Source organism: Muntiacus reevesi, chromosome 6 (assembly GCF_963930625.1).
Source record: "Muntiacus reevesi chromosome 6, mMunRee1.1, whole genome shotgun sequence".
In the NCBI taxonomy this organism is placed as follows: Eukaryota; Metazoa; Chordata; class Mammalia; order Artiodactyla; family Cervidae; genus Muntiacus; species Muntiacus reevesi.
This window is the reverse complement of record NC_089254.1, coordinates 5,764,379-5,785,088: the sequence shown is the minus strand read 5'-3', so window position 1 is coordinate 5,785,088 and position 20,710 is coordinate 5,764,379. Positions and strand designations below refer to the sequence as shown.

At 39.2% G+C, this 20,710-nt stretch overlaps 1 protein-coding gene across 1 annotated transcript in view; it reads left to right on the top strand.

Annotated features, from left to right (window-relative positions):
* The window catches only part of SPMIP7 (sperm microtubule inner protein 7), a 62,592-nt gene that overhangs the window by 3,258 nt on the left and 38,624 nt on the right, over nucleotides 1-20,710 (top strand). Inside the window, exon 2 of the mRNA XM_065938694.1 lies at nucleotides 7,961-8,058. Coding sequence (XP_065794766.1) covers nucleotides 7,961-8,058 — 98 coding nt within the window. The remainder of the gene's footprint in view (nucleotides 1-7,960; nucleotides 8,059-20,710) is intronic.

The window sequence follows — 20,710 nt, the reverse complement described above, 5'->3', positions numbered from 1 at the left end:
GGACATCTTATCAGAATTAATTATATCACATTCCAGTGGGCTTTCGTAGATATCAAAACAAGATCCTGAAAGGTTATATTGCTGATGTTTTATCCTATTTTAACCTTATCTAGACTAGATCTGATAGAGAGCCTGATGAACTTTGGATGGAGATTCGTGACATTGTACAGGAGACAGGGATCAAGACCATCCCCGTGGAAAAGAAATGCAAAAAGGCAAAATGGTTTTCTGAGGAGGCCTTACAAATAGCTGTGAAAAGAAGAGAAGCGAAAAGCAAAGGAGAAAAGGAAAGATATTCCCATTTGAATGCAGAATTCCAAAGAATAGCCGGGAGAGCTAAGAAGGCCTTCCTCAGCAATCAATGCAAAGAAATAGAGGAAAACAACAGAATGGGAAAGACTAGAGATCTCTTCGAGAAAATTGGAGATACCAAGGGAACATTTCACACAAAGATGAGTTCGATAAAGGACAGAAATGGTATGGACCTCACAGAAGCAGAAGATATTAAGAAGAGCTGGCAAGACTATACAGAAGAACTGTACAAAAAAGATCTTCATGACCCAGATAATCACAATGGTGTGATCACTCACCTAGAGCCAGACATTCTGGAGTGTGAAATCAAGTGGGCCTTAGAAAGCATCACTACAAACAAAGCTAGTGGAGGTGATGGAATTCCAGTTGAGCTGTTTCACATCCTGAAAGATGATACTGTGAAAGTGCTGCACTCAATATGCCAGCAAATTTGGAAAACTCAGCAGTGGCCACAGAACTGGAAAAGGTCTGTTTTCATTCCAGTCCCTAAGAAAGGCAATTCCAAAGAATGCTCAAACTACCACACAATTGCACTCATCTCACACGCTAGTAAAGTAATGCTCAAAATTCTCCAAGTCAGGCTTCAGGAATACGTGAACCATGAACTTGCAGATGTTCAAGCTAGTTTTAGAAAAGGCAGAGGAACCAGAGATCAAATTGCCAATATCCGCTGGATCATCGAAAAAGCAAGAGAGTTCCAGAAAAACATCTATGTCTGCTTTATTGAGTATACCAAAGCCTTCAACTGTGTGGATCACAATAAACTGTGGAAAATTCTGAAAGAGATGGGAATACCAGACCACCTGACCTGCCTCTTGAGAAACCTGTATGCAGGTCAGGAAGCAACAGTTAGAACTGGACATGGAACAACAGACTGGTTCCAAATAGGAAAAGGAGTACATCAAGGCTGTATATTGTCACCCTGCTTATTTAACTTATATGCAGAGTACATCATGAGAAACGCTGGACTGGATGAGGCACAAGCTGGAGTCAAGATTGCCGGGAGAAATATCAATAACCTCAGATATGCAGATGATACCACCCTTATGGCAGAAGGTGAAGAGGAACTAAAAAGCCTCTTGATGAAAGTGAAAGAGGAGAGTGAAAAAGTTGGCTTAAAGCTTAACCTTCAGAAAACTAAGATCACGGCATCTGGTCCCATCACTTCATGGGAAATAGATGGGGAAACAAGGGAAACAGTGTCAGACTTTATTTTTTGGGGCTCCAAAATCGCTGCAGATGGTGACTGCAGCCATGAAATTAAAAGACGCTTACTCCTTGGAAGGAAAGTTATGACCAACCTAGATAGCATATTAAAAAGCAGAGACATTACTTTGCCAACAAAGGTCTGTCTGTTCAAGGCTATGGTTTTTCCAGTGGTCATGTTTAGATGTGAGAGTTGGACTATAAATAAATCTGAGTGCTGAAGAATTGATGCTTTTAAACTATGGTGTTGGAGAAGACTCTTGAGAGTCACTTAGACTGTAAGGAGATCGAACCAGTCCATCCTAAAGGAGATCAGTCCTGGGTGTTCATTGGAAGGACTGATGCTGAAGCTGAAACTCCAATACTTTGGCCACCTCATGCAAAGAGTTGACTCACTGGAAAAGACCCTGATACTGTGAGGGATTGGGGGCAGGAAGAGAAGGGGACGGCAGAGGATAAGACGGCTGGATGGTATCACCGACTCGATGGGCATGGGTTTGGGTAGACTCCAGGGGTTGTTGATGGACAGGGAGGCCTGGCGTGCTGCAATTCATGGGGTCACAAAGAGTCGGACATGACTGAGTGACTGAACTGCCCTGAACTGAACTGAGAAGTTTAACTTTGTTCAGTTGTTTTTTTGTACCTGGTTCCATCCTGTCATGGGAGCCACACCTTCATGGCTTTATCCAAACCTAATTACTTCCCAAAGGCCCCACTCCAAATATCATGATATCGTTAGTAAGAGCTGCACCATGAATTTGGGGGTACGCAAGCCTTCCCTCAATAATAAACACCTTAGCCATTTTTAAGTGTGTAGTTCATCGGTATTAAGCACATAATTGTACAGTGGCCACAACTGTTGATTCATAAGTTTTCATCTTGCAGAACTGAAATCTATGTCTATTGAACACAACTCCCTTACCGTCCCCATTCTCACCCGCTAGCCACCAGTGTACTTTCTGTCTCTATGAATTTGACTACTTTACGTACCTCATATGAGAAAATTATTCGGTACAGATCTGTTTATATTTTCTGTTTCCTTATGAGTCAGTCTTGGTAGGTTATGTGTTTTTAGGAAATTTGTCCATTTCATGAAGATTTTAAAGTTACTTGGTATACAACTGTTGATAGTACTTTCTTATAGTCCTTTTTATTTCTATAAAATTGTTGGTTCAAAATCTCAGGAGTTCCTCGGGTGAAATACAGAACTGGACCCTGTACTCAAAGGGCAAATAGAAAGAGGCAGACACCCCAGATGGGTGGGTGGTAGGTTTAATGAGCAGAGAAATTGTTTATGGTGCTTGTCATAGTTGCCTCAAGATGAGTAGATCTCCACACCTGCCTGCCAGAATCTTAAAGCCTACATAGATGACTTGACAGGGCTCAATTATGTATACTGTGGTCTCAACAACCATACTCTAGTCTCTATGTTGTATCCTTGAGACAGCTCCAACTGTGGGAACAGTGGGCCGAGCATACATTCTATGAACAGGGGAGGGGACGAGGAGTCTTGGATTGCCTCTGTTCAGCTCATGGGCCAGTGGGTGGTCACAGCTTCTCAATGACCTCCTCTGACAAACATCAGCTGTCATGTCCCCTCTTTCATTTGTAATTTTAGTTATCTAAGTCTTCTTTCTTTTTCTCTGAGTCAGCCCAGCTAAATGTTTATCAATTTTGTTGATTTTTTTTCAAGAACCAACTCTTGCTTTCATTGATTTTCTCTATTATTTTTCTATGCTCTGTTCTATCTCTGACTTAATCTTTATCATTTTGTTTTCTTCTGGCTTTGGGTTTAGTTTCTTCTTTTTCTAGTTTTTTTAAGGTGTAAGTTGAGGTAGTTGATTTGAGATCTATTTCTTTTTTAATATAAGCATTTATATACCTATAAGTTTTCCTCTTGGCATTACTTTTGTTGAATCCCATAACTTCCGTTGTATTTTTGTTTTCATGTCTCAAGATAGTTTTTAATTTTCCATGTTATTTCTTCTGTGACCCATTGGTTTTTTAGGGGTGTGGTGTTTAATTTTCATATATCAATTTTTAATTTTATTTAATTTTATTGTTTTCTAGTTGTGATCAGAAAATATAGTTTGCTTGCTTTTGGTCCTTTTAAATTTACCAGGACTTGCTTTGTCACCTACAGTATAGACTAGAGAATGTTCCACATGCACCTGAGCAAAATATGTGTTCTGCTTGGGTGTTCTGTTGCTTAGAGTGTTCTGTATATGTCTGTTGGATCAAATTATTGTTCAGTCCTCTGTTTCCTTACTGATCTTTGTTTGACTGTTCTATTCATTATTGAAAGTAGAGTACTAAAGTCTTCAACTATTATTGTACAGCTGTTTCTCCCTTAAAGTCTGTCAATATTTGCATCATACATTTTGAAGATCAAATATTTGGTTTATAGAAATAAAATAGAGAATAGAAAAATAGCAAAAATAAAAAAAAACAAAACACTAAACCTAAATTTGGTTCTTTAAAAGTATCAACATAATTCACCTACCTTTTGCTATATTTAGAGAGAAAATTTAGGGAAAATGACTTACAAAGGGTATTATGTGTGTGTGTATGTGTGTGTGTGTGTGTGTGTGTATTTTTTTTTTTTAGAAACCTAGTGTAACCATTAGAGGAGAGATAACACATGAATTTTAAAAAAATACATAGAATAGCCCTCGAATCTTTCTTGTAATGTTTTGGTTTCCTTAAAGGCAGCATATTATGGAAATACTTTATAATAAATATAACAAAGCTTATAGGAAAATAGTGTTCATGATAGACTCTTCCAGACTCATATAATTTTGGGTTACGTACAAAACCCATTCAATGTAAAAAAAAATCACAATTTTGAACATGTTAAATATCTAATAAATGAGGAAATACTGTAGTGCTTTCCTTGAAAAAGACTTAGATATGTATTTGATAGTATGAAAGTGGTGAAGTGAGACTGTGGGTTATGAAGGAGAGGTGTGTAATCAGTTCAGTTCAGTCGCTGAGTCATGTCCAACTCTTTGCGACCCCATGAATCGCAGCACGCCAGGCCTCCCTGTCCATCACCAACTCCTGGAGTTTACTCAAACTCATGCCCATCGAGTTGGTGATGCCATCCAGCCATCTCATCCTCTGTCGTCCCCTTCTCCTCCTGCCCCCAATCCCTCACAGCATCAGGGTCTTTTCCAATAAGTCAACTCCTCCCATGAGGTGGTCAAAGTATTGGAGTTTCAGCTTCAGCATCAGTCCTTCCAATGAACACCCAGGACTGATCTGCTTTAGGATGGACTGGTAGCTTTTCCCCAAAGTGCTTTTGGTAGTTCACCCCCTTCTGATGTGTGCTTGCTACCATTCTAACCATGAAATGAGGTCTCTTTCCTTCTCACCTTTACTCTGGACTTAGACACGTGAGTGGCTTTCACCAATAAGATATTAGCAAGCGTGATGCAAGGGAAAGCTTGGTAAGTACTTGCACGTTAAGATTGGTCCTTTTGGGATTCCTCCCCTGAAGTTTCAGTCACTATTTTGTGAGAGACCCAATCTAGATCCATAGGAAAAAAATAACAGGCCCTGGTCTTCAGGCCCAGCCTAGCTCATAGCTGATAGTCAACACCAGCCTGCCAGCCTTGTGAGTGAGGTTGTGTTGGACCTTTGCAGCTATCGGAGCTGTGCCATTTCACACAGAGAGCTTCAGAATCCCAGGAGATGAGAATGGTGGTTTACATGGCCAGGTTTGGAGGTGTCTGCTGCGCAGCAGTAGACCCTAAAACAGAAAAGCAAAGGGCATCGTCATACTTAGATGCAAGTGTGATGCCCCTGAGGTATTAATACAATGTAGCTGTAATTCATGGCCCTGTTTACTTCTGCTCTGGCCTAAAATCAGAATTGTAGTTTTCTTGTTTTTCTATTTTCTTTTGTTGTTTCTAAGTGTCTGGTAAAAATTGCTTCAAATCAGAGGATACCAAAAAGTGCCACATGTCTGCCGTCAGCGTGAGAATCTTCTGGAAGATTTTCTTTGGCCAGCTGAGTCGCAGAATTCTCATTCTCAAAACTGAGATGACTCTGGAAATCAGCACTGCCTCTTGGGCTCTCGCCTCTGCCTCTGTATTAATTTTTCCTGCTACTGTAACAGACTGCCACAGACTTAGCAGCTTTAAATGAAGCATATTTATTACTCACAAGTTTGTGGGTCAGAAACTGGGCAAGATTCACTCTGTTCTTTGTTTGAGATCCAGCGATGCCACAATCAAGATGTACTCTGTTTGATGTGAATCAGCCATAGAGTTACATCAATGTATGACAAAACCCCCTGAAAAATAAAAAAAAATAATTAAAAAAAAAAAAAAGATGTACTCTGTTTATATCTTGAGAGTCTGGGGGAAAATCTGCTGTGGGGTTTATTCCAGTTGTGCAGAATTCAGTCCCTGACATCTGAGACACCCGTTTCCTTGCTCTTTGATGTCCAGGGGACACACTGCGCTCCTAGAGCCCTGTCACACAGCCGGCTTCGTCTTCACAGTCAGCAGTGCTGTTAAAGGCCTTCTCACATGCTACTCTGTCTGCCTTCCCTTCAGGATCCACAGAGGGTCCCCATTCTCCAGCCCTCCCTTGCCGCTTCTCTTTTCAGATTCTGTCCTGAGTTCCTTGGTTAAACACTGACTGAATCATCATCATCATTATGAAAATGATGTTACTTCTATCGGTACTAATGATGTTACAGCTCCTAATTGATAATTAATAAAGTGGTGGACTCCATGCCAATTTGCCAGTTCCTTTAAATATAGTTGTGGTTTTTACAACTGACAGTTTCTACAACTGTGACAACAGTCATTAAAGGTGAGGAAAATAAGACTTAGAGGGGGTCAAATAATTCATGAAGTCACACTGGCATCTTAGCCAGCAAGCATATATGTTATTAAACCCTAAGAATTGCAGCCCTCTCTTATAGAGCTCCACCAGATTGGTATCCATGGTAACCATGGTACTCCTGTGTTATCCCAAACCCGTCTAACTCTTCTCATCTATGTTTAAACATCTATGTACTGTCCACCTAGCCCCAAATTTTAACATTTTAGTGCATCATTTGCTAAGTTAGATTAATTTATAGGGCAAAGGTAAACAGTTGAAAAGTTGAAAGTGAAAGCTGCTCAGTCGTTTCTGACTCTCTGCGACCCCATGGACTCTACAGTCCCTGGAATTCTCCAGGTCAGGATACTAAAGTGGGTAATCCTCTTCTCCAGGGGATCTTCCCAACCCAGGGATTGAACCCAGGTCCCCGCATTGCAGGTGGATTCTTTACCAGCTGAACCACCAGGGAAGCCCAAGAATACTGGAATGGGTAGCCTATCCCTTCTCCATTGGATCTCCCTGACCCAGGAATTGAACCAGGGTCTCCTGCATTGCAGGCAGATTGTTTACCAACTGAACTCCCAGGAAAGCCCCAAACTAAAAAGTAGAGGACCAAATTAGAAGCCCCCGTGCCGTAGGAAAAGGATCTCTGTGGTACGACCATTATCTACACCTACACTAGTCTCCTGTCCAAACCAGAGTAATTTGCAAAGTTACCAGTCTTTCTGAATAAGGACTTTGTAATGTCCATCTCTCTGAAGGTTAAGTCCAAGACTTTCATGTCCTGACTTTGGCTGACCTCTTTTGTTTATCTTCTACCATTCGCTGGCTGCCATTTCAAGATGTTAGCTATACCCAACCTTCAGTAATTTATCATGAGTTTTGATATTGCTCAGCAGGTCTCGCCTGCCATCGCACATACTGTTCCTCTGTCTGGAATGACTCTACTTCTGCCACTTGTTATCCGAGTTGTAATCAGTTGTCAGATGAAGTCAGGTCTTTTTGTCGAAAAGATGTTCCTAACTTCCTACAATCTGGCTGGATTAGATGTCTGTCCTCTGCACTCCCTCAGCACTCAGAGCTCAACTGTTACTAGAGTTAACACATTATACTGCATTACTTACTTACATGTCTGTTTTTCCATTCGTTCATGAGCACCTAAAAACCAGGAAACCTGTTTTCCATCTTTAAATATTCATCCTCTTTCATTCATGGGGCAGTAAATATTTGTTGAAGGCAGCTTTTATATTTGCTAGTCTCTTATAACTAGGTTTAATTATCTACATAGTAAACTCCTTTGTGTCACCACCATCTCCAACATGTCTACATCCACATATACAGATTAATAGTACCTAAGAGACCTCTAACAATAATAAGTAATAAGTATCAGATAATTGTACACTATTATAATTATCCTAATATACAAATTTCAGAGCTGTTCTGTTCTCAATGAGAAAAGTTTTTAGATAATCCATCGAAAAATAAACACCACTAAGGTCAGCTTTCTAGTAGAAAACAGTTCTGGTGGAAAAATAAATTTCGATTGCATTTTGTATGTATGTATTTCATATGTATGTACCCAGACCACATACATTTTTGTTTTTAGGTTGGACGAGCCCACTGAAAGTTACTCCTTCCCAACCGCATCATGGAGAGCACTCAGTAAATCGCCCATATACATTTGATGAGGAAGCAACATCTACAGTAAGAATTTCTTACTAGATGGGTTATGTAATATTTGTAATCAATTTGTTTCATTTTGTATTTGATATTTTAAGTCCTGTAAACAAATAGCTGTCATACTGAGTCAAGTAAGAGAGAAAGAAAAATATTGTCGATAGTGCTTAAAATGATATAAATGAACTTATTTACAAAGCAGAAACAAACTCACAGACTTAAAGAACTAGGGTAAGGGTGGGGAGAGGGATAGTTTGGGATTGACATGTACACGCTGTTGTATTTAAAATGGATAGCCAACAAGGACCTATTGCATAACACAGGGAACTCTGCTCAGTATTTTGTAATAACCTAAATGGGAAGAGAGTTTGAAGAAGAATGGTATATGTATAATGGAATCACTTTGCTATATACCTGAAACTATCACAGCATTGCTAGTCAACTAACATGTAAGTTTTTTATTTTAATAACTACCATTTATAAAGTACTCCTTCCTTACATGTCAGGCCCTGTGCAGGAGTTCACAGTCATTGCATAGTCTCATTGTCTGTGCATCCCTACAACAGCACTGTGGGACAGGAGTGAGTAGTGGATGATGCTATGATGGTATATTCAACCCAGGCCCCCGCTACCTGCAAGCGCACCCTCCCCAGTAGCAGCGGGCAGTGGCCACTAGGTGTCTTGACGGCTGCCAGCTGGACAGTACATCCTGCCTCATGACCACTCAGACTTGCCGGTGACTGACGTCCTTGAAGAAAGAGAGTAAAGCTAGACTTCAGCTGAAACCACATTCCCATTAGTGTCTTTTCCTTGTTGTATCCTACACTTCACCTGGAGCACTCCTACCATGTATTAATTGAAAAAAAAAAAAATGTTTTGGTTCCTGCTTCTAGACAAGACAATGCGTTTATCTCATATTATTTGAGAAAGCTGAAACCCAGTGATGTAAAGTAACTGACTTGACCATAAAGATAAAGTCAAACTTGAAAGCTGGATATATGGATTTAATAGACTTTAAACTCTTAATGTTTAAATTACTTGGAGACTCCTCCAGAGATACATAAATATGACATGTTTTTTTTTAAGCAGCTTTACTGAGGTTTATTTTACGAAACATAAAACTTGCCCATTTGAAGTATTCAATTCAATGGGGTTTTTCTTTGGCTATTCACTGAATTGTACAACCATTACCACAGTCTAATTTTTGAACATTTTCGTCACCCCCCCCCCAAAAAAAAGTCTATTAGCAGTAAAGTTATGGATACCTTCAAGGAATCTATTTGCATTTTTATAACTCTTGTATTTATTCCTTCCTAAAGCTGATCTCCCTAAATTTATCTTTAGTTTCTCAAGGTGATTTCTCCTTTTCCCACCTCTCCCTTTCCCTTTTCTGATTCCACCACAGAGAGAAAGGAGCATACCTCCCACAAGTCATCAGGTATACTAGGCTGTGTGGCGGTGGAATAAAAAGGTTACTCACAATATATCTGGGTCTGCTTTACTCAAGATACCATCCACCATGCCAGGACTTCATGTCTATTCTTGTCTGCATTTTTTTCTATAAGAAAATCACGGCGTTAAATTGGGGGAGATTTTCCCTGTTTTGAACTATTCTAAATTCAGATGAAATAGAGAATTTGATTTCAATAGTAAGGAGAATTTGTATTTGTTAATTTTGCTTATTCCATCTCCAGACTCTTCAAAGAATCCATTGCTCCTTCTGATAAGTCCTGTGAGAGCTTGGAAAGGGGACATTATTATTGAAAGCACTGATGCTTTTTTTTTTCCATCTAAGGCTATAAATTTATGGCAAGGCTATATGCTTTGCCTAGCTATCTATATTAGAATTCTGAAGTTCTTGTCATGCAAAAATTCATAAACCATACTTATTTAAACTAAAGCATAGAGTTTTATGTCAAGATAAACCTTGATATTTTCCTACCAGTAATGGAAGCTAACTAAGTAACATGAGACAATATTTCCAATGGAAATAACTAGATTAATATTTATTTTTTAATATCAAAAAGCTCATAAAGTGGGGAGAAATTACTGAACCAATGAAAGGTTAGAAACTTTAAAATGTAAGCCAGTACTTAGGGTCACTTTGGCCTGATAGGAATTTGCTGCTCTGAAAAGGGAAACTACTCTAACTGAACATTTGCTAGTCTCATAGGTATAAGTCATCAAAAATTAGAATTGATCTTTGAAAACCACCCACTATTTTGGGCTAAATACCTGAAGGCTGGCATCTTAAAGGTAATCATAGATCAATAGTTTAAAAAAAAAAAAAAAACCTACAACTGGCTTCAGAATAAATGAGAAAACTTAAAAGTCTTTAACCAGTGTTAAAGTGACCCAAGATTGCTATCATTTCCAGGACACCAGGCAGATACAAAGAAAATCTCTCTGGAGGAAAATAATATATTAATAAGGCTCAAATTATTTCTGTCAATAACTTTTAAAATAGAGTGCTTAATACACAGTCAACAGTAACCAAACAAAGATGGACACCATAAATGAGAAAAAAACAAAAAGACTCACAAATTGATTTTGGACATTGGCAGTAGGCACAAAATGGTCAAAAAAAAAAAACCCCAATGAGCTAACACTTTTGCAGATAAGTTGGAAATTGTAAAATGCAAAATTCAAAAATTGAGGAAAATGTAGTTTCAGAACTGGAAAATAACAACATAAATTGATCCTGTAGTGAATTAGACACGGTTAAAGAGAGAATTGGAGAACTATAGATAAAAGAGAGAAACTACTCTTGATGCACAAATTTATAAAAAGATGGAAAATACCAAATTGTTTACTTTTATGGGAAAGTAAAAAACATAAAAAATACAGTGAAAAAGAGTGTATGTTTATTTGGAAGCCCAGATGTGTAAAAACTAGTATAGAAGCAATATATGACGATACAATTATTATACCCACTGCTGTTTATTTCTGGAGTTCCCTGAGGCATCCCCTCACAGTTTCTATTGTACATTAAGGGTTAGTTATGGACGGAGGTTTGTGACATTGTATACAGGAGACAGGGATCAAGACCATCCCCGTGGAAAAGAAATGCAAAAAAGGCAAAATGGTTATCTGAGGAGGCCTTACAAATAGCTGTGAAAGGAAGAGAAGCAAAAAGCAAAGGAGAAAAGGATGCATAGTTCCAAAGAATAGCCAGGAGAGATAAGAAAGCCTTCCTCAGCAGTCAATGCAAAGAAATAGAGGAAAACAACAGAATGGAAGAGACTAGAGATCTCTTCAAGAAAATTAAAGATATCAAGGGAAGATTTCATGCAAAAATGGGCTCAATAAAGGACAGAAATGGTATGGACCTAACAGAAGCAGAAGATATTAAGAGGTGGCAAGAATACACAGAAGAACTGTACAAAAAAGATCTTCACGACCCAGATAATCACAATGGTGTGATCACTCACCTAGAGCCAGACATCCTGGAATGTGAAGTCAAGTGGGCCTTAGAAAGCATCACTATGAACAAAGCTAGTGGATGTGGTGGAATTCTAGTTGAGTTGTTTCATATCCTGAAAGATGATGCTGTGAAAGTGCTGCACTCAATATGCCAGCAAATTTGGAAAACTCAGCAGTGGCCCCAGGACTGGAAAAGGTCTGTTTTCATTCCAGTCCCTAAGAAAGGCAATCCCAAAGAATGCTCAAACTACCACACAATTGCACTCATCTCACGCGCTAGTAAAGTAATGCTCAAAATTCTCCAAGCCAGGCTTCAGCAATATGTGAACTGTGAACTTGCAGATGTTCAAGCTGGTTTTAGAAAAGGCAGAGGAACCAGAGATCAAATTGCCAATATCCGCTGGATCATCAAAAAAGCAAGAGAGTTCCAGAAAAGCATCTATGTCTGCTTTATTGACTATACCAAAGCCTTTGACTGTGTGGGTCACAATAAACTGTGGAAAATTCTGAAAGAGATGGGAATACCAGACCACCTGACCTGCCTCTTGAGAAACCTGTATGCAGGTCAGGAAGCAACAGTTAGAACTGGACATGGAACAACTGGTTCCAAATAGGAAAAGGAGTGCGTCAAGACTGTATATTGTCACCCTGCTTATTTAACTTATATGCAGAGTACATCATGAGAAATGCTGGGCTGGAAGAAGCACAAGCTAGAATCAAGATTGCCGGGAGAAATATCAATAACCTCAGATATGCAGATGACACCAACCTTATGGCACAAAGTGAAGAGGAACTAAAAAGCCTCTTGATGAAAGTGAAAGAGGAGAGTGGAAAAGTTGGCTTAAAGCTCAACATTCAGAAAACTAAGATCATGGCATCTGGTCCTATCACCTCATGGTGAATAAATGGGGAGATAGTGGAAACAGTGTCAGACTTCATTTTTGGGGGGCTCCAAAATCACTGCAGATGGTGACTGCAGCCATGAAATTAAAAGACACTTACTCCTTGGAAGGAAAGTAATGACCAACCTAGATAGCATATTAAAAAGCAGAGACATTACTTTGCCAACAAAGGTCCGTCTGGTCAAAGCTTTGCTTTTTCCAGTGGTCATGTATGAATGTGAAAGTTGGACTGTGAGGAAAGCTGAGTACGGAAAAATTGATGCTTTTGAACTATGGTGTTGGAGAAGACTCCTGAGAGTCCCTTGGGCTGCAAGGAAATCCAACCAGTCCATCCTAAAGGAGATCAATCCTGGGTGTTCATTGGAAGGACTGATGCTGAAGCTGAAACTCCAGTACTTTGGCCACCTGATGCAAAGAGTTGTCTCATTGGAAAAGACCCTGATGCTGGGAGGGATTGGGGGCAGGAAGAGAAGGGGACGACAGAGGATGAGATGGCTGGATAGCATCACCAACTCTATGGGCATGAGTTTGAGTAAACTCCGGGATTTGGTGATGGATAGATAGGCCTGGCGTGCTGCAATTCATGGGGTCGCAAGGGGTCGGACACAACTGAGTGACTGAACTGAACTGAACTGAACTGATGGTTCCATACAAGAATGCCAAGCATGACAGCAGCAGCTGTAGGTGTCAGCCAATAAAAATGTCTGCAAAATCTTAAAGCATGGAAGACATGAAAGTGGAGAGATGTAGAAAGTTTTTGAAAGTTTTTTCTTCATATTGTTTACAGTAGTCATATTGTTTAAAATCTGAGCATTAGTTGTTAACTTTTGTTAGGTCTTGTTCAACATGAAGAAACTCTAGGAAACTGAAACATTCATGATGATGGCGGTGGAAGATTTAATGGAATGATGCTCAAGTATTAGGACATAAAGAGGTCTCCTTCAGTGTCATCAATCTAAGAAATATCTAGAGTCATTAGTAGAGGTCCCCATTGAATCAGATTCCAAGAACACTAAAGATGAAGTCAAAGAGCCAATTTAATCACTGCTTTATGAAATAGTACAGACAAAACATTCAGAAAACAGAAGTAGAAAGAACATGCACCAGCAGAAGAAGGGCTACTAGAAAATGAATGTTTATTAGGAAATGATGTAGATTATGTAAAGCTGAGGACCTGGAAACTGAAGCAGTTCATAAAGAAATTGAAGATACATAACATAGAAGTGTTGTCTTACAAGACTAATCAGGAAATGGAAGAGACTGTGTATTTGAGAAAAACCCAGTTTCCAGTGAAAGACTGTGTCATGATACCAGTGATGTGATACCCGAGGTGACAGCAGTGGCATGAATCTCCACAAAGTGAAGAGGCATGATTTCAGACCCTGACAGGTATCTTCTTAGGAACAATAAGAAATGACAGATTTCAGAATTTTTTCCCCTCAAACTAGAAGAGGACCAGTCTTAGGCACACATCACTCACCAACTTTATCAATAATTAGCCATGGGAAACAGCTTATTGTGACAGATTTTGTAAATTGCTGAAAAGTTCACAATCTAAAATATTTTAAATGAATTGTAATTTAGAATGTTTTTTAAAATGATCTGATTTTGTATTTTTCCATGCCTCATTTTTAACAGTATATCCCATTGGTTTTACTTGTTTGTTCCATCTCTCAGTTCAGTTCAGTTCAGTCGCTCAGTCCTGTCTGACTCTTTGTGACCCCATGGACTGCAGCAAGCCAGGCTTCCCCGTCCATCACCAACTTCTGGAGTTCACTCAGACTCAGGTCCACTGAGTTGGTGATGCCATCCAACCATCTCATCCTTGTTGTCTCCTTCTCCTCCCGCCTTCAATCTTTCCCAGCATCAGAGGTTTTTCCAGTGAGTCAGTTCTTCACATCAGGTGGCCAAAATACTGGAGCTTCAGTTTCAGCATCAGACCTTCCAATGAATATTCCAGTTCCTTCAGGATTGACTCGTTTGATCTCCTTGCAATCCAAGGGACTCTCAAGAGTCTTCTCCAACACCAAAAGGATCAATTCTGTGGTGCTCAGTTTTCTTTGTGGCTTAACTCTCACATCCATACATGACTATTGGAAGAACCATAGCTTTGACTAGACGGACCTTTGTTGGCAAAGTAATGTCTCTGCTTTTTAATGTGCTGTGTAGGTTGATCATAACTTTTCTTCCAAGGAGCAAGCATCTTTTACTTTCATGGCTGCAGTCACCATCTGCAGTGATTTTGGAGCCCAAATCTGTCACTGTTACCCCATCTATTTCACATGCAGTGATGGTACGATCTCTAACACAGCTCTTATTCTTACCTATATGCATGGGTCAAATGTAGAAATTATATTGAAGTAGCACCAATTTGTTTGGCATAAATTTTGTATTTGTTAGTCATGTATAACACTAACAGTGTTGGTTTGATTTCGGTGACTTCTGCAATAAACACGGATTTATATCTGCAAAGGCACTTAAATATTTGCTAATGACTTGCTGATATGAGTCATCATAAACTGTGCTCATTAACAGAACAATGGGATACTGGGGAGTACAGTACCTGGAGATACCCTAGAACTATGAACAGTGGAATAAAACAGCACAGTTAACAACTTGATCTAATAGACATACATAGATAAATCTTTTTGCAATAATCATTGATAAAAGTTATTACATATTATGCATAAAGCAATCTAAATTTTTTTAATATTTTAAACCATACAGAATATATTCTTTGCCTACAAGACAATTAGATAAATCAAAATACACTAAAAAAATCATGTATTTGGAAACATAAAAATATATTTTTGAATGAGTTACTGACCAGAGAAGAGATCATAAGGGAAAGTAGAAAATATCTTGAATTGAACAATAACAAGATGTTGTACAACACAATATAACCAGTATTTTATAATAACCTATAAATGGAGTATAATCTTTAAAAATAGTGAGTCAATAATAAGATATTGTACAACACAATATAACCAGTGTTTTATAATAACCTATAAATGGAATATAATCTTTAAAAATTGTGAGTTATATTGTACACCTATAATATATAATATTGTACCTCAACTATAGTTTCAATTAAAAATGAAAGTATTGTAGCAACGTGTGGGAATGCAATTAAATAATCTCTGGAGGAAAATGTATAATCTTAAAAAATACAGCAGAATAAATCCTGGAAATTAAAGAACTATGCAAGCATGCATCTCAAAAAGTGAGAAAAAGAGGAACTTTTTTTCAACTGAAGAGAGGATATAATAAAGATAAAATAAGAAATTAAGGAAATAGAAAACAAACACATTTTAAAAACTCACCAGTGCCACAAGTTGGCTCATTGAAAAACATTTGATACTTATCTGTCAGTGCCAGTCAAAAAGAATAAAAATATAACTTTGGGGGAGCCAATATAATGGTGGCCACATAAAACTGGCCTTCCCCACAGAACCTCAGAAACAATCCATAACAAGACAAATGATAGTTTTCAAGAGCCTATTATACACTGTAAAGTAAGTTAAAAGAGAAAGATAAATATCGTATACTAACACATATATACAGAATCTAGTGAAAATGGTACTGAAGAATTTATTTACAGGGCAGCAATGGAGAAACAGATTAGAGAATAGACTTGTGGACATGGGGAGAGGAGAGGAGAGGGTGAGATGTATGGAAGGAGTAACATGGAAACTCACATTACCATATGGTGAACAGCCAGCGGGAATGTGCTGTGTGGCTCAGGAAACATACTGGGGCTCTCTATCAACCTAGAGTCGTGGGGTGGGGAGGGAGATGGGAGGGAGGCTCAAAAGGGAGAGGGTATGTGTGTACTTATGGCTGACCCATGCTGACGTTTGGCAGAAGACAACAAAATTCTGTAAAGCAATTATCCTTCAATAAAAAAATAATTTTAAGAAATCAACATAACTAGAAGACAGAGAAACTCTACAATGAAATTACTGCAAGTTAAAAATAAAACAGGTCATGTCTCAAGTTCTCAACAGAAAACTTTTTATGGTAAATGAAACAGTCTTGGAAAAATTACATGGTAGATACAAGGCAGCCTAAAATCGTTAAAAAAAAAAAAAAAAAAAAAAACCTGGATAAATAGACTTAAGTCTCTGGTGAGTTAGACAGGAATCTGCCTGCAGTGCTGGAGACCCAGGTTTGATCCCTGGGTCGGGAAGATTCCCCTGGAGAATGGAATGGCTACCCACTCCAGTATTCTGACCTGGAGAATTCCATGGACAGAGGAGCCTGGCAGGCTGCAGTCCATGTGGTCGCAGAGTCGGACAAAATTGAGCAACAAACACTACTAAGACTAAAAATATAAATGATGTCTAAATCTAATGTCTAAGTCTACAGAGAATGAGTTCAAATAGCACGTGATATGTGATGGCAGCTTCTGAAGGGAATTGTGTAGGAGAAGATTAAAAGGAGTGAGAGTCACCTTTTGGAGGTTGGGTGACAAAGGGGCAAAAAAGGAAGGAAAGAAGAAAATGTAAGATGCTGAAAGGCAAAAACAATTACTTAATCGGAGATTATACAACCCTTCTTCTAACAGTCAAATAAGATTAAGAAAAAAAGAAATTATACTTGGCTACACTGACAAAAGAGGGCCCGGTTGAACTTTGAATTTTATAAGCCACATGAAATTCACAGATTGAACTAAACTGTAATAAAACAGAAAGCAAGAATTAGAATACTTCAGTGAAGACAATTACTCCCCAAATCAACTATAAAACAGAAGAGAATTGTAATACACTCTGAAGTTTGTTATATATTTTAAAACAACCATTTGGGGATGTGAGAAAGTGCAGAAATTTCATACTGAAATTCAAATAATTGCAAATAGAATTTTAGGTGAAATAAAGTTCATTCAGAAATTATGACTTCATTACATGAAACCCAACAAAAAGGCAATTAACATAAAAATTTAATGAAAATCATCCAAGAGAATAAAAAGACAATAAAGAATTAGTTGAAAATAGCTAAGGGAAAATGGTTGAAAAGAAAGATATGCAAAGAAGAAACAGTTCAGTTCAGTCACTCAGTTGTGTCCGACTCTTTGCAACCCCATAGACTATAGTAAACCAGGCTTCCCTGTCCATCACCAACTCCCAGATTTGCTCAAACTCATGTCCATCGAGTCAGTGATGCTATCCAACCATCTCATCCTCTGTTGTCCCCTTCTCCTCCTGCCTTCAATCTTTCCCAGCATCAGGGTCCTTTGCATTGAGACAGTTAATTCGCATCAGGAGGCCAATGTATTGGAGCTTCCGCTTCAGCATGAGACCTTCCAATGAATTTTCAGGACTGTCTGGTTTGATCTCCTTGCAGTCCAAGGGACTCTCAAGAGTCTTCTCCAACACCATGGTTCAAAAGCATCAGTTCTTCGGTGCTCAGCTTTCTTTATGGTCCAACTCTCATATTCATACATGACTACTGGAAAAACCATAGCTTTGGCTAAGACGGACTTTTGTTGGCAAAGTAATGTCTCTGCTTTTTAATATGCTGTCTAGGTTTGTCATAGCTTTTCTTTCAAGGTGCAAGCATCTTTTACTTTCATGGCTGCAATCACCATCCATAGTGATTTTGGAACCCAAGGATATCAAGTCTGTCACTGGTTCCATTGTTTCCCCATCTATTTGCTATGAAGTGATGGGCTTGGAGGCCACAGTCTTAGTTTTTGAATGGTGAGTTTTAAGCCAGCTTTTTCACTCTCACTTTCATCAAGAGGCTCTTTAGTTCCTCTTTGCTTTCTGCTATAAGGGTGGTATCATCTGCGTATCTGAGGTTATTGGTATGAAAGCTTGTACTTCATCAGTCCAGCATTTCATATGATGTAGTCTGCATATAAGTTAAATAAGCAGGGTGACAGTATACAGCCTTGATGTCCTCCTTTCCCAATTTGGAACCAGTCTGTTGTTCCATGTCTGGTTCTAACTGTTACATCTTGACCTGTATACAGATTTCTCAGGAGGCAGGTTAGGTGTTCTGGTATTCCCATCTCTTGAAGAATTTTCCAGAGTTTGTTGTGATCCACACAGTCAAAGGCTTTGGTGTAATCAGTAAATCAGTAGTAGATGTTTTTCTGGAACTCTCTTTCTGGAACTTTATGTGATCCAAGGTATGTTGAAATTTGATCTCTGATTCCTCTTCCTTTTCTAAATCCAACTGGAACATCTGGAAGTTCTCGATTGACGTACTGTTGAAGCCTCGCTTGGAGAATTTTGAGCATTACTTTTCTACTGTGTGAAATGAGTGCAATTGTGTGGTAGTTTGAGCATTCTTTGGCATTGCCTTTCTTTGGGATTGGAGTGAAAATGGACCATTTCCAGTCCTGTGGCCACTGCTGAGTTTTCCAAATTTGCTGACATATTGAGTGCAGCACTTTCACAGCATCATCTTTCAGGATTTGAAATAGCTCAACTGGAATTCCATCACCTCCATTAGCTTTGTTCGTAGTGATGCTTCCTAAGGCCCACTTGACTTCACATTCCAGGATGTCTGGCTCTAGGTGAGTGATCACACCATCATAGTTATCTGGGTCATTAAGATTTTTTTTGTATAGTTCTTCTTTGTATTCTTGCCACCCCTTGATATCATCTGCTCCTATTAGGTCCATACCATTTCTGTCCTTCATTGTGCCTATTTTTGTGTGAAATGCTCCCTTGGTATCTCTAATTTTCCTGAAGAGATCTCTAGTCTTTCCCATTCTATTGTTTTCCTCTGTTTCTTTGCACTGATCACTGAGGAAGGCTTTCTTATCTCTCCTTGCTATTCTTTGGAATTCTGCATTCAGATGGGTATATCTTTCCTTTTCTCCTTTGCCTTTAGCTTCTCTTCCTTTCTCAGCTATTTGTAAGGCCTCCTCAGACAACCATTTTTCCTTTTTGCATTTCTCTTTATTGGGAATGGTCTTGATCACTGTCTCCCCTACAGTGTCATGAACTTCCATCCATAGTTCTTTAGGCACTCTGTCTATGAAATCTAATGCCTTAAATCTAGTTCTCACTTCCACTGTATAATCATAAGGGATTTTATTTAGGTCATACCTGAATGGTCTAGTGGTTTTCCCTGCTTTCTTCAATTTAAGTCTGAATTTTGCAATAAAGTGTTCATGATCTGACTGCAGTCAGCTCCTGGTCTTGTTTTTGTTGACTGTATAGACTTTCTTCATCTTTGGCTGTAAAGAATGTAATCAGTCTGATTTCATTATTGACCATCTGGTGATGTCCATGTGTGGAGTCATCTCTTGTGTTGTTGGAAGAGGGTTTTGCTATGACCAGTCCATTTTCTTGGCAAAACTCTGTTAGCCTTTGCCCTGCTTTATTTTATACTCCAAGGCTAGACTTGCCTGTTACTTCAGGTATTTCTTGACTTCCTACTTTTGCATTCCAGACCCCTGTGATGAATAGGACATATTTTTTTTGGTGTTAGTTCTAGAAGGTCTTGTAGGTCATCATAGAACTGTTCAATTTCAGCTTCTTCAACCACTTTAGTGGTTGGGACATAGACTTGGATTACTGTTATATTGAAGCTTGCCTTTGGAAACGAAGAGAAATCATTCTGTCATTTTTGAGATTGCAACCAAGTACTGCATTTCATACTCTTTTGTTGCCTATGAGGGCTACTCCATTTCTTCTAAGGGATTCAGTGGAGTAGAAGGTCGTACACTCATCTTCTCCTGCAAGATCTCCAAAATTGCAGCTCTCTGCTGAACAGTCATTGACAGGAGAATGTTGGATCCCACCAAAAAAAGATACCCCACATCCAGTGACAAAGGAGAAGCCCCAGAAAGACAGTAGGAGGGGTGAAATCGTGTTTAGAATCAAACCCCATTCCCTTCAGAGATGCTCAGAGGGCTCAAACAAAACCTGTGAGCACTAGGACCCAGAGACCGCACGGAGACTGAGCCAGACCTGCCTTTGAGTGTTTGAGTGGCACAGGTCAGCAGTGGCCTGCTGTGGAAACCGGCTCTGCTGCAGCAGAACTGGGACACACAGCATGTGGCAGAAGCCCTGTTGGAGAAGGTCGCTGTTAGCCCCACCATAGAGCTGCTGAGCAGACAGCCACAAACTGTAGAACAATTACACCAATGAAATTTTCACCTTGTTAAGAAAGTTCTAGGTCCCACAACAGATTTCCCAACCTGGGAATTTGGCAAAGGGACAGAACCCCAAGAGAATTTGACTTTGGAGACCAGTGGAATTTGACTATAGAACTTTCACAGGACTGGGGAAACAGGCTCTAGGAGGGCACAAACAAAACCTTGTGTGCGCCAGCAGCCAGGAGAAAGGAGCAGTGTCCCCACAAGAGACTGAGCCGGACTTGCCTGGGAGTGTCCA